A 16595-nucleotide genomic window follows, 5' to 3' on the forward strand; every position below is an offset into this window, starting at 1 on the left:
TCTTACGCAGGAGTTGGGCAAGCATAACCAGCAGGACAATTGGTGCAAACTTCTTGATTTATTTTTCCATCTGTTGTTTGGCCTAACTTACAGCGAATTGGTAGATGGCTCCTACTTGGACACATAAAACCAGCAGAGCAATTGTTACATGTTGCTTCTCCTTTCAAAGAATATGTCCCAGGTAAACATGCTCCATCTATAGCTAATGTAGATTGACAATACATCCCCGCAGGGCATGGCAAGCAATGCGTCTCTCCCTAATGTGGTACACAGAAACTACTAATAAGTCTTGCATGTGTGAGTAAATTAATTAGTAAGTTTCAAATGTTTAGTATTTGCTTTTCTTCAATTCAAGCCTTAACATTTGAATATTACAGGAAAATAGACAACAATAACAAAATAATAGCATACAAAATTGCAAATTATAAAATTTAAACAAATTCATCACTCACATTTAAACTGTATGTTCCCACTTCACAATTTGTAGGAAGTTGGCTTGGATCAAGACAGGACTTCCCTGCAGGACAGAGGCTACATGAAGAATTGCCACCAGTTGAATAATTACCTGTCGTACATGGTACAGGAGGTCTGGCTGGATCAATGCATTCATATCCAGCTGGACAGAAAACACATTTTGTAATCTAAAGATTTAACAAAGTAAGAAAAAATAATAGTGTAGAAACACAAAAATTATGTAAAAATTCACAATTTTGTATGTGCACAACATTATATTGTGACCAGTTCTCCCTGTACATATCTAAATTCCAAACTTTATTTTAATCTTAATAACTTTATTTAAAAAATTAAATAAATAGATAACGTTTTATTAAATTCTATTTTTTTTAATGTAATTATACTAAATTATACTAAATGATTCACAAAACACTTTACACAATCTTGACATAACCCTGAAAACAAATTCCTTTTCTTATGAAAGTTATTTTAATTTATTTTTTTTCGATACATTTTCCATATATTAAAATGTTTTGCTTCTTATCTTAAAGCAGTACAATAGACATCCCCTCTAGGGTTCATTTACATGCATTTCACAACTAAATTTAATGTTATTTTTTTTAATGTTATTTTTTTCGAAAAAATACAACAGTATGAAGCATTCCTTTTTTAGTTATTTATTTCATTATACAAATTGTAATTATCGAGATAAAAATAAATGGTTGATAAAATCATCATTATGATTTTAAAAAAACCCTTTTGTACTTCGTTGTTATGGAGGTTCTATAATAATTGTTTATTTATGTTCTATCACCTTTCTGGCTTTAAATCTAGGGAAGCTCTTGTAACCCTTTCATCACACAAGATGGAAGATATTTGGGTGTGTAATCACTTACAGTTTGGTCACATGTAAGTGCTATTCGCTTTTTAGATATTAAAATAGATCGGTTCTAGGTTACTAAATAAGCATTTCAGGTAAACAAAGGCATATGCTTCAAATGTTAAAATTCTAGGTATCCAAGACGCTTGTATATGTTTACGCAATACCAGGTTTGATGTATAAATAATTGCAGTAAAACTTGTTTAAAAATATTGTTTTCACTGTCTGTTTTTTGGAGTGTCATATTTTAGGCTATAATTATGAATCAACATTACCTTTAAATTATATCACTGGAAAGCATACATGTAATTGAGGAATTAAAATTTGATATATATCCCTGAAGAAGATCCACAATGCACTTTAAATGTAACTGCTATGTTAATTTTTTTATTAATTTAAGCTGTGATATACACTTGGGAATATGAGAGACTAAAATTACACTTACTTCGCCAGCATTACTGCCATAAAAACCAGGAGGACATGCTACAGGAGAAGCACTGGGATCAGTGCATGTGTAACCCATGGGACAAGATAAACAAAAGATTGAACCATCGCTACTGTAGGTACCTGAGCAAAGCAGAAATAATTAATTTTATTTTTATTATATTTTTAATTATATTTTTGCTTACTAAATTTCACATTTTTTTAAGAAACTCTACATTGATCAAATGTTGTGGGTAAATTTTGATATAATTCATGTTAATCAGGCTGAAGGGTTCTGTTAGGAACAAAATGCTAGCAATTATTTTTAGCTTACGTCACCAATATTTCTGTGACGTCAGATGCTTGAAATTTATATCTGCCTAAAAGCCAATTACTTTAATTCTAAAAAGTTCCATTGTTCTTAAAAACTTAGCAAAATTATTTAAAATATCTTATAAAAATTTAAGGGGGGATAATTATGAGTAATAGCCGATATCTTTGGCGTCGAACTGAAATTTGGTACATGTCTAATCGATACATAAAAAACAGAGAGTATAACAGTTATATGAAAGGTGGGATAACAACCATACATATCAGAAAAGAAAGATTGTCAATTCTTTAGGATATATTTTTGGAGGATTGCAGTGCATTATAAATAAGCACCAAAACTTTCTGTGTAACACAGCAAATGTTTAACAAAAGCAAGCAAGTTTTTTTTACTTGATAACTCTATATATTTTTACTTACGTACAAATCTATATCAAGGAGATTAATTTTGCGGCTTGAAATCCAAGAAACGAAATAAAGCTCAATATTTTTGTTGTTGTTAGTGCAACATTTTTCAATACAATTTTTTGCATTGCATGTTAAAATGATACAATTCTTCCAGGTCAAAAAATGCAACTTATTGCAAATCACATTGCTTGGACTTAATGAAAATTGCATTGAACCCTATGTCAGCATCTCTGTTTTGAAGGTATAAAAAGGTTATTTACCTGTTGGACAAGAATTACAAATACCATGTCCAGATGAGCTGTAGGTACCAGCAGGACACAAAATAGGAGGAGATATAGGCGCTGTACCATTAGTACATCTGTAACCTCCAGGACATGGTGCACAAGCAGATGATCCATCAACACTGTATCGACCAGATGGGCAATTCTAAATATATTTTTTGAATTGTATACTTTATAAAAAACAAACTTTCCAAAATATAATTAAAATGCTGTCAGTTCATTACAACATTACAAAAAAAAGGTTAAAAATAAATTATCCCATTATCAATTAAATATTTTCTTATTTTTTTATTTTAAAAATCACACAGTAGTTAAAAAAAAGACAATGCTGTAGCTCAACCCAATCTTTTGCTTTTTCATTCCTAAGAGACTCCACAATTGTTTTCGAACTAGCAAAAGGCAGTTGTACAAACTTTGTGTATTTTGTCCAAAATATCAATACGCAAAAATATAAAGTGTAACAAAAGCTTTACTACTAAAGTGCCACCATATTCCGTTTTGAAACATTCAAAACTGTCAAATTTTAAATACCTTTGCCATTCCACCGTTAGTAAGGAAAAATTATGACTTTGTATTTAGTAGAAAATGTATCACTGTTGGCAGCCTTGTTAAAAGGGTCATGACTTTGTTTAGGTTTGTATCTCTTTTGGACGTATAAACTTTACCTATTTTTTTAAATATAGTGCTTCGTATGACATTCATGTAACAAAAGGAAATAGTTTGCACTATTCATGAAATAACACAAAATAATATGTCTACACACTTTAACACAATCCTTTACTCAAACGTCCTAAATTCTTAAAAAAATGTTTTATGAATTGTTATTACAAAATGCATAATTAGACCACTGAATATATAAACATGTAAAGAGTTTTTACTCTACCCAAAACACACAAAGACACTTACGCTCCTTAACACAACATCTATTGACAATATTTGCATACCTCACATTTGATTTGCCCACTAGCACTATAAGTTCCCTTCTTACACATGATTGGACTGGAATTTGCATCAAGGCAATGATGACCTTGGGGACACAACTTGCAGTTAAGCGAACCAAGTGTGTCAGCATATGTGCCAATTGGACATGGTATAGGTGCTGAAGCAGATGATGGACAGTAATGTCCTAAGTAACATGGTACACAATCTGTTCCATTTGAAAATTCACCAGCCTAAAAAAAGTTATAGGGGAGAACTTAGAAACATCATATAGTAGATAACACAATCAGTAATTACAATTCCATTTATTATAATGCAAAAATAAATTCACAAATATTGAAGTTTAAGGTCTCTTTGGTGATGTTATAAACCCTCAATTCCTATAAATAGAAGGTTGGTCCAGCATTTGAACGACTTTGCTGTCAGGTCACCCCTAATTACTCAAGGGGAAGAGGACATCAGTTATTTCCAACCACATTAATGCTATTTGGTCTCACAAAAATAAGTGCAATGCATTGACTTTAGTAATCTCATAAAAGCTATTGAAATCATTATGACTTATTGACGTGATTTTATGTAATGTTAAAACAACTAATTTTATGTAATATGCATTTTTTTATTACAAGAAACGCATTTGGGCTTAGGCTCAACGTTTCTAAATTTTTTCGAGAAATAAGCCTAAAATGTTTCTTATTTCTTTCTTATTCCCAATTCTTTTAAAAACATACTTTCCAAATGATCAAACATAATTCTCACCTAAGGAAGAACGATATGCCGTTAGGAGAGGATTTTTGGTTCTTGGAGAAGAACATGGTTTAAAAAAAATTGTTTCTTGCCTTTCTGAGCCTGCCCATGTTTCTTAGATGTTTCTTAGTTTATCTTTAATTTGAGCCTGTGTTTCTTATATGCATGTGTCTTGTAAAAAAACGTGTATGTAATTTAATGCAAGACATAATAACATTCCCTTTTAGCTTGTCTTACACAGAGCGTATGCAACTTCTGTTTGTGACCCTGAGAGGCAAAGTGAATGTGTTCATTTTCCTTAGAAGCAGAAAAAAAATTATGCCTCACTTGTTACCTTTTTTGATAATACTGTATGGCAACAATACATTAGACTTTAGTGCAGTACATCAGATTAGTGATGTCACAGCATTGTGTTATGTACCTCTAGGACCAATAAGGTGGAAGAAGGTGAAAAATAACTGATGTCATTTACTACCAGTGAAACTAGGCACCACTTGGCACAAACATAAATCAATTTCTCAAAATTACGAATCACATGGGACATGGTGATCAATTTCCTAAACATGACTTAAACACCTATTTTAAACATTAGGATTAATGGTGTCATTAGAAACATCTAAATCTAAATATTTCCTGGCATTTTTATTGAAATCACACAGTTATAATAAGTAAAATTCTGGAAAAAAAAGTTTGTCCTTAAACAGACCATTGGTTACATTATCCAAAAGTCATCAACTTTTTTTTTGTTTTTCCGCCTAAGTAGATTTTTCCCCTGGAAATTTAATTTAAGTGCAGTGTGACCAAGAAGTTATGTTGTTGATTGGATTGTGTCAATTTTGCAAGATACTAATTCTTTATTATTGACTGACACACATCGTATTAGAGAAAATTACAGAAAATATGACTACATACACACAATTAAAACTTTGCCAAAGTCCACAAATTTCACTAATTATTTTAAGAATAAATGTTGTGTGTTAGAAATAAAATAGTGAGTAGATACTTAACATCTTAATATCTCAGTTTTTCCCCATATATTGACACAAATTCAGGCCAAATGAGGATTCTATCCAAAAAAAACAGCTCTAACAGCTGTTAGCATAAAACAAGGAGTTTCAGATTCAAAGATTTATATGTGTTTAATCTCAATTAGACAGAAGATAAACAAAAAAGATACAAACAAATAATCCTAGACTTTAAAATAATAACAAAATCCAAAACTTTCAGGGATTCAAAGTTGGAATTACATGGGGCTGCAAACTTACATGACATTTCATTGGTTCACCAGTCGTTTTATTAACAACCTGGCCAGTAGGAACAACTAAACAAAAATCCTTTCCTTCAGATGGTTGGTACTAAATATAAAATGAAAAATTGATTATTTAACCATCAAATTAAAAATATCACAAAATGTATAGGTCAAAGTTAAATATGTGCCAAATGTATGTTTATGATATTATTTATGATATTATTTACAAACATTCCACCATCTTTTTTATTACAACTCAAGATATACTGCTCAAACACAACTTAAACTTGGTAACTTTTCCAAATTTTTGAGGAGTTGTCATAGCAACAGTGTTGCCAAATACAATCTGTTCACATTGTTATTACATATACATTGTATTAGTGCAGTTTTCATGAGAATCGCTGGCATGAAAACTTCTTTAAACAACTAATTCTGCAAGATTTCTAACTCATTCTTTATTTGATGGCATAAATGGTTTCCAACAAAAAAATCTGTTTCACTAACAGATAATGTTTTAGAATAATTATAAAAACTTAGGACTTAAATTCAATATATGTAATAAAATATAAAAATCCGGAATAGCACTTGTACCTCTTGACCAGTACACGGTATTGGTTCTTGGTTGGGTAATGTACATTTATGACCTACAGGACACACATTACAAGTGTCACTTCCATTTGTGGTGGTATAATATCCAAAAGGACACTAAAAAAAACAAAGCAACATATGTGATTGTCTCTAGAAAACTGATCACTTCATTATTTCTATATTTAAAAATACAAAATTTTGGAATTTTCTATTTTTTAAAAAAAAGCTGTTTTATTAAAAATATATTTGTTGCAAAGTTTACGTTAATTTCAAATTTAATATGGTCCCTGACTGAGTGAGATTTTGTTTTTAACCCTGATCAATTTCAATAAATAAGCAAATAAAATGCAAGAATAAATTTGCTGACTCAGGGTTTAATGCACAAAAAAGGACACTTTTCTAAAAATTGCTGTTGTGGTGTCCAGAAACAGCTGGATGCAGATATCTTAAGCAGTTAAAATTAAGGTATCCAAATACCTGGAAAATCACAACAACGCCAAAAATACACTGTATCTTTAATGCGCTGTATTTTCATTGTTTTTTACATTTGGGTTTTAAAATGTGTTTGGATTATAATTGATGTTTTTCCCACAATTTTGAGGCATTTAGCTTATATAGTCAATTCCTGTATCTAGACAAAATATTAAAGTTTGTTTATAGTAAATCCATGCATGCGCAGACTGAATGTTCGCACAAGAGGATGAGAAAACATCGACACTGCAAAACTTAAGAATCTCCACATTTTTTTTTTTAAAAAATGATGAAAAAAAGGACCCCGCAAAGCTTAAAAATTGCAGCATCTTGTTCTAAAAAGACAAAAACACTGTTGGTAAACATTAATATACTGCGTTTTAAAATCATCTGAACAGGATATTGCAAAGGTTGAATATATCACGGTATTTTGAATAAAACATATCATTTGAAATTATTTTTATTTACACAGTCAATTGGTTTTATGTTTTTCCCCCAATCTTTTGCAACAAAAAAACAAAAAACAAATTAGTGCTTTTCTTCCGCTCAAAGATTAATATGCATTTTTAAGAAACTCTCATACCTGTGAACAAGCTTCCAAACCAGTGCCATCTGCATATTGACCTATAGTGCAAGGTTCAGGCGCAGAGATTGTGGAGGGACAACGATGACCTACAAATAAAAACAGTCATTACAATTTGTTAGGTCAAACTAAGCAAATTCCTTGTTTATCTCCCAACTGTTTTGAAATGCTTTTGTTTGCATTAAATACAATGAGTTTACCTCTTGGACATTGCTGACATATATCCAACCCTTTTGTTAATGAAAACCATCCTGCAGGGCATGGTTGTTGGACATGTGCACCTGACGTTGGACAATAATGACCAATTGAACAATTTTTACAATCTATTTCACCAGCTGCTGAAAATGTTCCTTTGTTACATTTTACAGGTGCTTCTCCTTTGTTTAGACAACTATAAAGGAGACAAAGAGTGGCTTTTAGTGATAATTGAAGCCTTTAGCATATTTTTATGGTAGAAGAAGAAAGCTTGATAATGTTTAAAATTACAGGGTAAACGATTATAGTTAACTCCTCCTTTGAAAATTAGATTTCAACTGACTTTAAAAGGTGAAAATAATGAACACCAAAATAAAAAGACTAACCTGAATCCAGCTGGACAAATTAAACAAATTGATGCGTTTTCTGAGCTATAAGAACCAGTAGGACACGGAACTCCTTGTGAGCTTGTGTCATTGCAAAATAAGCCTGCAGCACAACCATTGCAGTTTGAACTCCCTTCAATGTGTTGGTAAGAACCTGGTGAACATGCAATAGGAGTAAATAAACCTTTTACTGGGCATTTAAAACCTCTAGGGCATATACTGCAGTTGATTTGATTCCCTGGAGAGTAATAACCAACCAAACATTGAGTTAGTGATGTTTTATTGAGACAGCTAAAATAAATTAAAGTATGATCAGTAAACTTAGTTTTTCTTTTGATCACTTCAGCACTTCACAACAACAAATAGTATACTATACTCAAAAAATTGCTTATTTTTCAATGATACAGTTTTAGATAACATACATACTATCATATAATCATATACAAGAGAAGGGTTTATATTTGCCCAAAATTTTTTATTAAAAGTATTTCATTTGTTTTAAACAACCTTTGCAAAATAAAAAAATTCATAACAATAAAATTGGCAAAATTTAGGTTTCCAAACTAATAACCTAACTGAGGCTATCAATTTTTATTCATTTTCACAAAGTTCATCTTAAAGTTAATTTTGAGGAGAAAGCTCCGAAAATATTTATTTTTGTGGTGAATTTTTTAAAAAATGTGGCAACCCTGAATTTATCTTTATCATTCTTAATAAATTTTTGCTATGGAGCTCCATTTTTTAACTAAAAATTACAAAAAACTTAATATGAAAATTTCTCCTATTTTTAAAACTGAAACCAAACTAATAATCATCAGCTTAAAACAATTTTAGGAATCAAACTGGCCTGTTATTTAAAATTGATAACAGTTTTTATGCTTTCAAACCCAAACTAGTTTTTTCACATGAAAGGAAAACTGGTTTTAGGCAATTAAAAAAGTTTCGTAAAACAGTTTCTATGTCCATGTGAACCAAGGCTTAAAACGTTTGTTTAGACTCAATTGTACAAAAGCAATGTCTTAAATAAAATAATTCCCAGGTAAAATAAACAAGAAAATGAAATTTATCATGGATTTAAATAATGATTAAGTATAATGTTGTAAAAAGCAACTGAAAATGACATACAAATACACAATTAAATAGCGAAAACTAACTTCGAAACAGAAATAATACAACCAACCTTTTGCTAGAAAATTTGTACAAACCTAACATGGTGTAGCAGTCTCCATCTTAAATGAACTTACCTGCCTATTTCTACAACATGTGGACAATATAATATGTCAACACAGAATGTAAACAAATAAACAAACAAAATTAACAAATTTAATGTACACATTACAAATGGTGCTAATGCATAACACATTAAAAAATTAAAACATAAAATGTAATGCTACGGGAACATATCAGCCACTCACCTGACGATCATGTGCACAAATCTCTAACTAATAATTACTACCAAACTCTATACAAAACTACCTATTCTGTTTAATGTGTGTGTGCGTTTGTGTATGTGTTAGTAGTTTTTTTAGTCACAAAAAATAATTTTAGGTTCAAGTAACAAACCCAGTATAATATATAAAATAGAAATATGCACAACAATATTTAAAATAATTTTAATATAAATCCATAATAAAAAAGGATATATACCTGTGTCCTGCAGGACAAGTCATACATTCCATCATGCCACGCAAACTGTATTGTCCATCAGGGCATGGTGATGGAGCCTGATCAATGCTGGAACACAGCATTCCTTCAGGACAAAATAAACAACTAGCTTGCTTGCTTTCATTTTGGTATGTTCCATTTACACATAACTGTGGTATGTCCAAACCATCTGTGGGACAACTATGTCCCTTGGGACAATCCTTGCAAGTTGTATGATCAACAGAGGCATAAGTTCCTTGTAAACATTTCTGTGGCGTTATGTTGTCATGGCATCTGGTTTAAAAAAGGAATAAATATCAACAGCTTGTTATATAATTATTACATCAGAGAACATTTTATTAATAAACTGTTACTAAGAACAACGTTGTAACATAGAAGTTTAATCCTCGAAAGAAAAAAGTCTGATTTGTTCTCCCAAACTCATATTGACCAGTTAGACAATCCTAGATCATTCTCTAACAGCCGAAGTTTTAGGAGAATAAGGAATGAAGTAATTTCCTGTTCATTTATGTTATATAAAGAAACTTTGCATGAAAAGGGGGTGTGAATTGGAATACTGTTGTACATTATTATATTTTGACAGGCCAAAAATGACCACACTGCATATAAGAAAAACTTTCGGAGTGATTTCTTTATAGAGGTGTGCATTTTAGACATGTGTTGTTACAATTTTAGACCTCATCACACATGGACATGGATTTTAATAAAGGTCAAGTAAGAATTTCAGTTAGCAAATATATGTCCAGAAAGTTACTCAAAATAAATTACAAAAAAATGAACCTACATGTGACCAACTGGACAATTAGAACAAGACACTGATGCCTCTCCACTGTATGTGCCATTTGCACAACTTTGGCAATTACTGCTACCATTGTAAGAAAACATGCCAGCAGGACATGGATAACATTGATGAGAAGTAGTGTTTGGTTGAAAGCCACCGTCACATAGCTGTACAAATATAGAAAGTTAAATTCTAATTATGATTTTTGTTTTAAGAACACAAAATTTACTAACAATAGAAATTATTGTCAAGACTTAAGGAGTTTACCATTCTAGGCAAGTTTCAAACAAAAAGCAACATACTTGTGGAGATGCTGAGCCTGGTGGGCATATATGGTTGCTTGGACAAGATGTACAACTACTGTCACCAAGCGGAGAATACAGTCCTAATGTACATGCTGCTAATGTTCCATTGACAGTGCAACTAAAACCAGCTGGACACTGTGTACAAGAGGAAGAACCAGCAGAACTGAACATACCAGTTGCACATGTCTAAAGTTTAAAAATATTTAATATTTATTACACATTTTTAAGCAAGAAAGAAATAGATTTGCACGCAAGAAGATAAGACAATATATAATTGTTGTTGTCTACCCGTCACTGAAATTATATTGATTCTCACATATGAATGTATGTATACATATCATTGTTAAAGCTGCGAGTCTTATTGTTATAAATTTTGATATTATAAGACTATTTAACACTTTTTAATTAAAATAATTTTCATTAACTTACTTGACAGGCTGCTGACATCGACTGTGAAACATTAGGGTTAAATGTGCCAGCTTGGCAAGGCGTGGCTGGATTTTCTGCCCCCAAGCAACTGTAAATAAAAAATATGTTATATATCATTAAAAATTGAACACTATAAAAATTTATGATACAGAGTTATTTGTGACACTTATTACAGCTGGAGTATGTAGTGTTTATTAACTTACTAATGACCAGCAGGGCATGGCAAACAACCACCAGATGTATTCCAGTACTGACCAACAGTACAATTAGCAAATGTGCAGCTGCAGGCAACACAGGGATCTGATGATCCAGAAATTCCTAAAACACAGGGGATTAATTTTTTTCAGATAACACTCATAATCTATTAAAAGTCATCTGTATTCAATACGGTTTTGATTAGCATTAATCTACTGCAGTCATTGCAATTTACCTCTGCAATTGCTAATTGCTAAGGTAAAAGCTGAGTTTAATCTCGTTTGCCTCTACAATTCCTGTCCTTGGTTATTAAATTTTATTCTACACTTTTGGGTTGTTAAAACATAAGCCGTTATCGTCACTGAAATGGTATTAAAATTTTATTTGTGTGCGGTTGAATATAAATATGATGCACAAAAGTATATACAGGTTAAGCTATTTAACTTAACCTGTAAATACTTATCTAGGAGTTCACCAGAATAAGTTCAGACATTCAGTTATTTTTAGCTTACTAGCTTAAATGTCTTTCCAATTGTGTATTTTTGTTTGCTCATCTATGAAACCTATTATAGAACTATTATAATGCAATATTTTTCACATAATACACTTATTAAATGTCAAATATAAGGTGCCAATATTAGGCTTGTGCCTAGAGAACATTTGTCTAATTTGCCTAAGAGTGTTTAGCATAAAGTATAAACAAGTAAACAAGGTGATGTTATATAAGATACCATATAACGCTGTTAATTGCTTCCTAACAAAATATGGTGATGTTTTAAGCTTCAAGAGAAAGCTTTTTAACAAAATATTATATAAAAAACCTTTTTTTATTTTTGTAAAAATAGTTTGAAGATTTTAATTTTTATTTGTTTCAAATTGTTCCCAGAAGAACATAAATGTTAACTTACGAAATGAAAATTTGTTTTTAAATTGTTTAAATCTGTGCTTTAATTTTTTTATGATACAGGCCCATCAATAAGAAAAACGCACTAGTGTGATAAATCATATGCCCCAAGCTTCAATAATTATGTTTGCGTGAATAATCCTGAAATATATAAATTACAACAAAAAGTCAAAAATGTTAAATATATAACAACATTTGTATGAGAAAGTGTAGCGTAATTTACAGCAATAAAGTCCAGTCATTAATTAAAATTTGTTACTATTTGTGGGACAAATAATATATATAAGGCAACTCTAACTTAATTAGTTGTTCTACAGGCGGAGTCAATAGTTACATTCGGTCAGTCTGTGAAATAAAAATAATTCTATCGAGAATGTATGGTTGGGACAAAAAAAAATAATAAAAAAATAACAACAGAGGAGGGTGTTACAACAAGCATATTTTTCTATTTATTTTCGCATCACATACACAGTTAGGTTTTTTTTGTTGCAAAGGAAAAATAGTAACAATTTACAACACTAAAAAGAAAAGTTGGGATAAATTTATTCTCTTGTTTTAAATTACTAAAATAACTATCGGTCAAGATAAAAATACTTGCATGCTTAAAAACTTATTTTTATAAGTTATGCAGCAAGAATTATTTTTGTGTTGTTTTCAAAGTTATAGAGCATATACTTGTGTTGTTTTGAAATTTATACAGCAAGTTTTCCTTCTCTCACTTAAAATGATAAAAAAAACAGAAAAGTTATTTTGATAAAAAATTGTAGTGTTCTTTAAATGTTTTTTGCGCAGTTTTATAGGAAAGTTTAAATTTAAGTACAAAATCTTTTTATGGACTATAGTTTAGTTGACAATGCAGCATTAAAATTATTTGTTTAAAATTTATAACGGAGGAGGGTGCATTTTAGTTTCATCGCAAAAAATTACCATGAGCAAAGAATCAACTGCAAGTGACCTTAACAGCGCTATTGATTCACGTTATTTAACTGGAGTTGCCTGAGTAAATTAAAATACAGAAAGTTGAACTGTTAATAATAACAATGCTAACGATTGACCATGAAGATGACTTAAAATAATTAATAATATTCAGTTATTGTCAAAGATGTTTTTATCTTTTCCTTATTTTCTTTCCTCTAAAAGATCATCACACATGTGCTTTATATAACGTTTTCAAACCTGAAAATTTTAAAATTGTTACTATCAAAATTCTGGCGTGTATATTTTCCGAGAAACAGTTATTATTTTTTTTTGTGAAAAAATTAAACAATTAAAGTATATTCAAAGGCAACCTGTACATCTTAGCTAATCCAATGACTCCTGACTAAGATAAAGAATTACATAAACTAATGGCTCAAAATGGCTCTTTGTAATTGGTAACCAGCTGATGCATATCTATTTGATCCTTCACTGGTGCAGAGGTAAACGCTGATAAAACACGGTCATCTGTCAACAAGTCTGCAAAATTGCACTTACAAACTTATCAGGCAATATATCGTTGACATTTTACAAAAGTACCAAGTTTAGAAATCGGGATCGCTCAGCTAGCCAAAGTATTTGTGGAGCTAGTGGATCAGTTAATGGCTCAGCTATTATCTTATTTCTCAGAATTGGGTGAGTATGCATGTGTGAGAACAGTAATTCACCACTCTATTGGGTGGTGATAGTACAAATTCATTTTTTTATCAGCTTTTACAAGAAGAACCACTTTTATCAAGCTTCTGACGATAAAACATTGCCTATAAAATTGTTCTGGAACTAAACAAACTTTGACGTTAAAACAATATTGACGTCAAATAAAAGTATATTGACATTGGTGAAGCCATTGCATTGCGCTTTTAAATATAAGGCTAAATAACTTGAAAACAAGTGAAAATAACTGACGGCATCTCCTGTGTGGGTAACTAGGGACTACCTGGGATCAAATTAGGACCAAGTTCTAAAAGCTGGGCCAACCCACTCGTTTCGGAACAGACCGATTTTTGCTGACATCAGCATTAGCAGATTTTTTTTACTTTTTAAACAAATTGGTTTTATTTTTAATTTTTTCTTGCGTATAATGCACATACAGTTTTAATTGTATCTTGGTCTATATTATATTTCTTTTGGGGCTGGGTATTCGTTACCAAAACCCAACTTTATAGATGAGTTGCCAATGTTTACAGCACAAGATTTTTTGTAGGTAGAAAAAGTAAACAACAGACCATAGGAATCAAAGAAATCCATCCAAAAGAAATGTTTGAATCCAATAAGGGAATTTTTTAAGAAAAATCCAAAAAATATAGATAAAATATAACTCCAGTTCTTCTTGGCTGTTATGCTTTCCCAAAAAATCTTTAATCTTCATTAATTGACATTTTGCCCAGCGCGAGTCTTGTTTTTTTACCTACACAAAAGTGCACGCATAACCATTGTTCCCCAATAAAATCAAAACAAATTATGTCATACGGAAAGTGGTCTATTATTCCGCAATTAAGAGCTGTATATCACATTAGCAGTGTTCACTTAGTTAGCAGTTTTTCCTGATTGATCAGACCTTGGAAATGTAAAAGTAAAAAATCCTTTAGATGTTAAAAAACATAATTTTTAAAGAAAAAGACCCATCATCTACAGTGTGTGCATTTGGAGATAGCTAGCTAAAGCGTTGTTCAGAAATTTTAGGTACAGCTAGCTAGCTATATAACACTGCCGATTAACAATAGAACTTCTAACTCACCTTTGGAGAAGCTTAGCAGACATACCAAAATAACCAAATTAAATTTAAAATATTCGTTCTGCTGGAATCCTATTGAGCATAAACTTCCAAATATCTTAATTTTATCCATCGTTTAAATTCATAATTTTATTAAAATTGAGTAGTTCTATTGATGGAAGCGTGTTTCTTTATAATTTCAATTTATAAATCTTAAAATTAACCAAAGTGAACGAAAAGTTAATAATTCACGATGCATAAATACCCGATTTTTAATGCGGTTTACGTTTTCATAAATTATATTTTTTGGAGAAATCACAGTTTTTTAATTGCCGTGATAAAGTAGCAATACATTTTTATTTAGACTAATTAACATGTGATCACAAGGAGTTAAAGATACTTTAGGCCGTTTTTTAATCAATAGCGGTCAACACAATTTACTATTTACCAAGACAACCGTAACAACCACGGAATGTTTACAAAGTATATTGGACCCTAAATTATGAACATGGACCTTAAAATTCTTTTTTTTAATGTGCTTAAATTCTAAATATGGTCGTTTTCCCACAACTGCTATACGTTTTACAATAATGTAACAATGTTATGTTTTTATGTTTAAAAAATGGTTCTAGACGATCACGTGGACACATCATGCCAAAATAGCGTGGTGGCAACGGCAAACCAAATCATCAACATAAATGGCGGCGTGGAAAAGAGATCAAAATGAACAAGAGCATCACCCCACGTTTACTTTTATGTTCCTTTTAATTTTTTTTCTATCATTGTACATGTAAAGCTATCAGTGAATGCAATCTGGCTACACATGTCTATTCTCTCTTTATCCTTCACTGTTTCACCATTATTTGTTTTTCAAAATAGAATGTATTTTTGACTTGTAGCCAGCTAGAAAGCTAGCTCTAGCTAGCTATAGATAGTTTTTCGTGTGACACAATGTTTTGATTTTGTTGAAATTCTACTAGTACTGTTTGCTAGTAAAGTACTACAGAAATTGATTTGCTATCTTTTATTGGAGGGGATGCTCTGTATTAGCTGGCTAGCTTTGCCTGGATTCCTCTATTTGTGGTGCCATAGCTTAACGGTTATAACTCTTACACATGTGTGGGAGACCAGGGTGCGATTCCCCTTCCCCTTAATATGGGCGAGTAAATGTTACCATATATCTCTAGGTATATATCGCTTTTTTCGGCTACCGCTTTACACTACTGATGATTTTGTTTATCATGTTGCCTTATGGTTTGTGTGTATCCCCACGTCAAAGGTTTCCATAGTCTCTCTAGCCATGCTATTTCTATTGGTTTGCCTCTGTAAAGCGCAGTTAAGTAAATAATAAACTCTTAATTTTCCACGTTTTCCTTCTAAACATAAATTCTAAATTTTAAATTTTATTATAATATAAATAAAAAAGACATATCTATAACAGAGCCCTAATGGTCTAAGATGTATTTTTATTGTTTTATTTATGTACGTAGTATATGTAGGAAAAGTTTGTATATAATCTGCTCCTATTACAGAAAAAATACATTACTTACTTATTTACTTACTTACTATGCACATCTGTCTCATACATGGGCCATGTGAGCAGGACAGGTGACTGTGGAAATAACAGGGAATCATAGGGTAGAACTCTAGATATACTTAAAAGCATTTAAAGTGTGTGATGTGGCAATATAGCACTATGA

The 16595-nt window shown here is 31.1% G+C and overlaps 1 protein-coding gene across 1 annotated transcript in view; it reads right to left on the reverse strand.

The window, feature by feature from the left end:
- LOC130636659 (uncharacterized) overlaps positions 1 to 15260 on the reverse strand; it is a 59817-nt gene extending 44557 nt beyond the window's left edge. Inside the window, exons 1-16 of the mRNA XM_057446452.1 lie at positions 14920 to 15260; positions 11311 to 11425; positions 11108 to 11195; positions 10676 to 10864; positions 10377 to 10540; positions 9575 to 9865; positions 7928 to 8218; positions 7547 to 7737; positions 7347 to 7435; positions 6296 to 6409; positions 5721 to 5810; positions 3717 to 3944; positions 2752 to 2917; positions 1779 to 1900; positions 453 to 641; positions 7 to 257 (exon numbers count right to left, since the gene is read on the reverse strand). Of these exons, the coding sequence (XP_057302435.1) occupies positions 7 to 257; positions 453 to 641; positions 1779 to 1900; positions 2752 to 2917; positions 3717 to 3944; positions 5721 to 5810; positions 6296 to 6409; positions 7347 to 7435; positions 7547 to 7737; positions 7928 to 8218; positions 9575 to 9865; positions 10377 to 10540; positions 10676 to 10864; positions 11108 to 11195; positions 11311 to 11425; positions 14920 to 15028 (2687 nt within the window). The 5' untranslated portion in view covers positions 15029 to 15260. The remainder of the gene's footprint in view (positions 1 to 6; positions 258 to 452; positions 642 to 1778; positions 1901 to 2751; positions 2918 to 3716; positions 3945 to 5720; positions 5811 to 6295; positions 6410 to 7346; positions 7436 to 7546; positions 7738 to 7927; positions 8219 to 9574; positions 9866 to 10376; positions 10541 to 10675; positions 10865 to 11107; positions 11196 to 11310; positions 11426 to 14919) is intronic.
- Positions 15261 to 16595: the final 1335 nt, after the last annotated feature.

Source organism: Hydractinia symbiolongicarpus, chromosome 3, assembly GCF_029227915.1.
Source record: "Hydractinia symbiolongicarpus strain clone_291-10 chromosome 3, HSymV2.1, whole genome shotgun sequence".
In the NCBI taxonomy this organism is placed as follows: Eukaryota; Metazoa; Cnidaria; class Hydrozoa; order Anthoathecata; family Hydractiniidae; genus Hydractinia; species Hydractinia symbiolongicarpus.